Source organism: Gossypium hirsutum, chromosome A03, assembly GCF_007990345.1.
Source record: "Gossypium hirsutum isolate 1008001.06 chromosome A03, Gossypium_hirsutum_v2.1, whole genome shotgun sequence".
Taxonomy (NCBI): Eukaryota; Viridiplantae; Streptophyta; class Magnoliopsida; order Malvales; family Malvaceae; genus Gossypium; species Gossypium hirsutum.
This window is the reverse complement of record NC_053426.1, coordinates 27,705,703-27,707,327: the sequence shown is the minus strand read 5'-3', so window position 1 is coordinate 27,707,327 and position 1,625 is coordinate 27,705,703. Positions and strand designations below refer to the sequence as shown.

At 41.1% G+C, this 1,625-nt stretch overlaps 1 protein-coding gene across 2 annotated transcripts; it reads right to left on the bottom strand.

The window, feature by feature from the left end:
• Positions 1-230: 230 nt before the first annotated feature.
• LOC107887303 (dehydration-responsive element-binding protein 2D) lies at positions 231-1,399 on the bottom strand. 2 transcript variants are annotated; one of them, XM_016811493.2, is made up of 2 exons: positions 776-1,399; positions 231-709 (listed from the first exon to the last, which is right to left on the bottom strand). In XM_016811493.2, the coding sequence occupies exons 1-2, from the start codon at positions 1,167-1,169 to the stop codon at positions 435-437; spliced, it is 669 nt and encodes a 222-aa protein (XP_016666982.1). In that variant the 5' UTR covers positions 1,170-1,399; the 3' UTR covers positions 231-434. The 2 variants fall into 2 exon arrangements, with proteins under 2 accessions (XP_016666982.1, XP_016666984.1); XM_016811495.2 differs by having other exon boundaries at positions 231-688; positions 776-1,362.
• Positions 1,400-1,625: the final 226 nt, after the last annotated feature.

Here is a 1,625-nt window from a genome sequence, read left to right as displayed (position 1 = left end):
TGACAGAAACCAAGCAATGGCTTCGAAAAACTTACACTACGTATTATTGGTGGACAACGTAAGATTTTCTGTTTTCGAATTTATTCTACGACAAAACATATGTCGCACATGTACACATATTTGTTCTTTTCACAAAACCTTTCACTTGAACATAGAAGCTGGTTGGCTAGGCTGGAAACAGGACGTGATTGATACTTAGAGAAACATAAATAAAATAAAAATAAGAATAGTTAAAAACTCAGACCCACGTTATAAACCACAGAAAACGTACCCTATGTAGTTTTCATGGATATAGAGCGTAGACAGTAGGAAGCTCATATATTCTATATATATTCTATATAATATACACATTTATGCACAGTATTCTTGTGACTTTGACGTACCATTTATCTTAACAGCATCTAGTTAAGCTTAGCTTAGTTTAGCTTTAAAATTTACATGCACCATGGGGATTGCAAAGCGTCCCAACCAGTTGCTTCCATAAGGTTGCTAGCGAAACTGCCTGGATCACCCATCATTGGAAATTCCAAAGACATAGCAGTTTCAGCCCAAATGGAGTCGTCTAAAAGAGGCAAGTTGGCGTTCATATTTTCCCAGAACCCCTCAATTCCATCTTCTGTAATCTGTCCAAACTTTGCGTCCACGTTCCCTTGAAGATCAATGTTCTCGATGGGGAAAGAAGGCGTTACTGAAGAGTCATTGTTGTACACTGTTATTGGTGTCATGTCATTCACCCTAATAGTTGGGTTATTTGATGAACTGATCATACTCATACCTGAATTGCTCACGTTTTGGGGTTGGTAATTCACCATCGGAGCCATCTGAGGATTAGCTGCTGAAGAAGGTTGAGACTGAGGGTTGTTGGCACATAATTCAGGCAAATTGAGCTTGGCATCCGAGCCATAGAGTTTGCGTGCGGCAGCATCGTAAGCCATTGCTGCTTCATGAGAAGTGTCGAAAGTTCCAAGCCAAAGACGAGCACCACGATTCGGTTCACGAATTTCAGCAACCCATTTACCCCAAGTTCTCTGCCTCACACCTTTGTAAGTGCAGAGAGCGTTTTCTGGACCACCTTTTCCTCTCATGCACCCTTTTCTCGAGCTTGCTTGTGCTGGCTTCCTCGCTTGTTTTCTTTCTCCAAAGCCACCACCCGTCATTGATGTTGACATTGTTCCAACAGGGAACCTGGGGGGAAGTAAGGAAAAGGTGAAGAAAGAAAGTGATTGATAACTGATAAGCACATTGGGGTTAATGGTATTTATATGATAGAAAAGGGGAGATAAGAGCTCCAATGGGGGTGATTAAGCTTGCCCGAAACGTGTCTTAAGATGGGTTTGGCATGGAAACCCTGTTAGCTCGTGTCGACAGCAAAGCTCACTGCCATTTCTCATAGACACACTTGGCCAGGGCTCTTGTCTGTACACAAGCTCATGTGGCAAACACTGAAGAAAAAAAGAAATGGAAAAAGTAGTTGGATTTAGGAAATTCTGGAGGAGAGAAAAGAGGAAATGGATAATGGATAATGGATAATGGATAATGGTGAATTTAACAACAGTGAACGGCGTGATCGGTTGGAGATAAGAACAATTCTTTCTGAAGTTAATTAAAGTCAATCACTATAAACA

What these genes read in the sequence shown, in the direction of transcription:
- LOC107887303 (XM_016811493.2), bottom strand. Translation starts at nt 1,169, where the DNA reads ATGTCAACATCAATGACGGGTGGTGGCTTTGGAGAAAGAAAACAAGCG. An exon ending in CCAAAACGTGAGCAATTCAG is followed by an intron (nt 710 to 775) that starts GTATGAGTATGA and finishes CACCAATAACAG; the next exon opens with TGTACAACAATGACTCTTCA.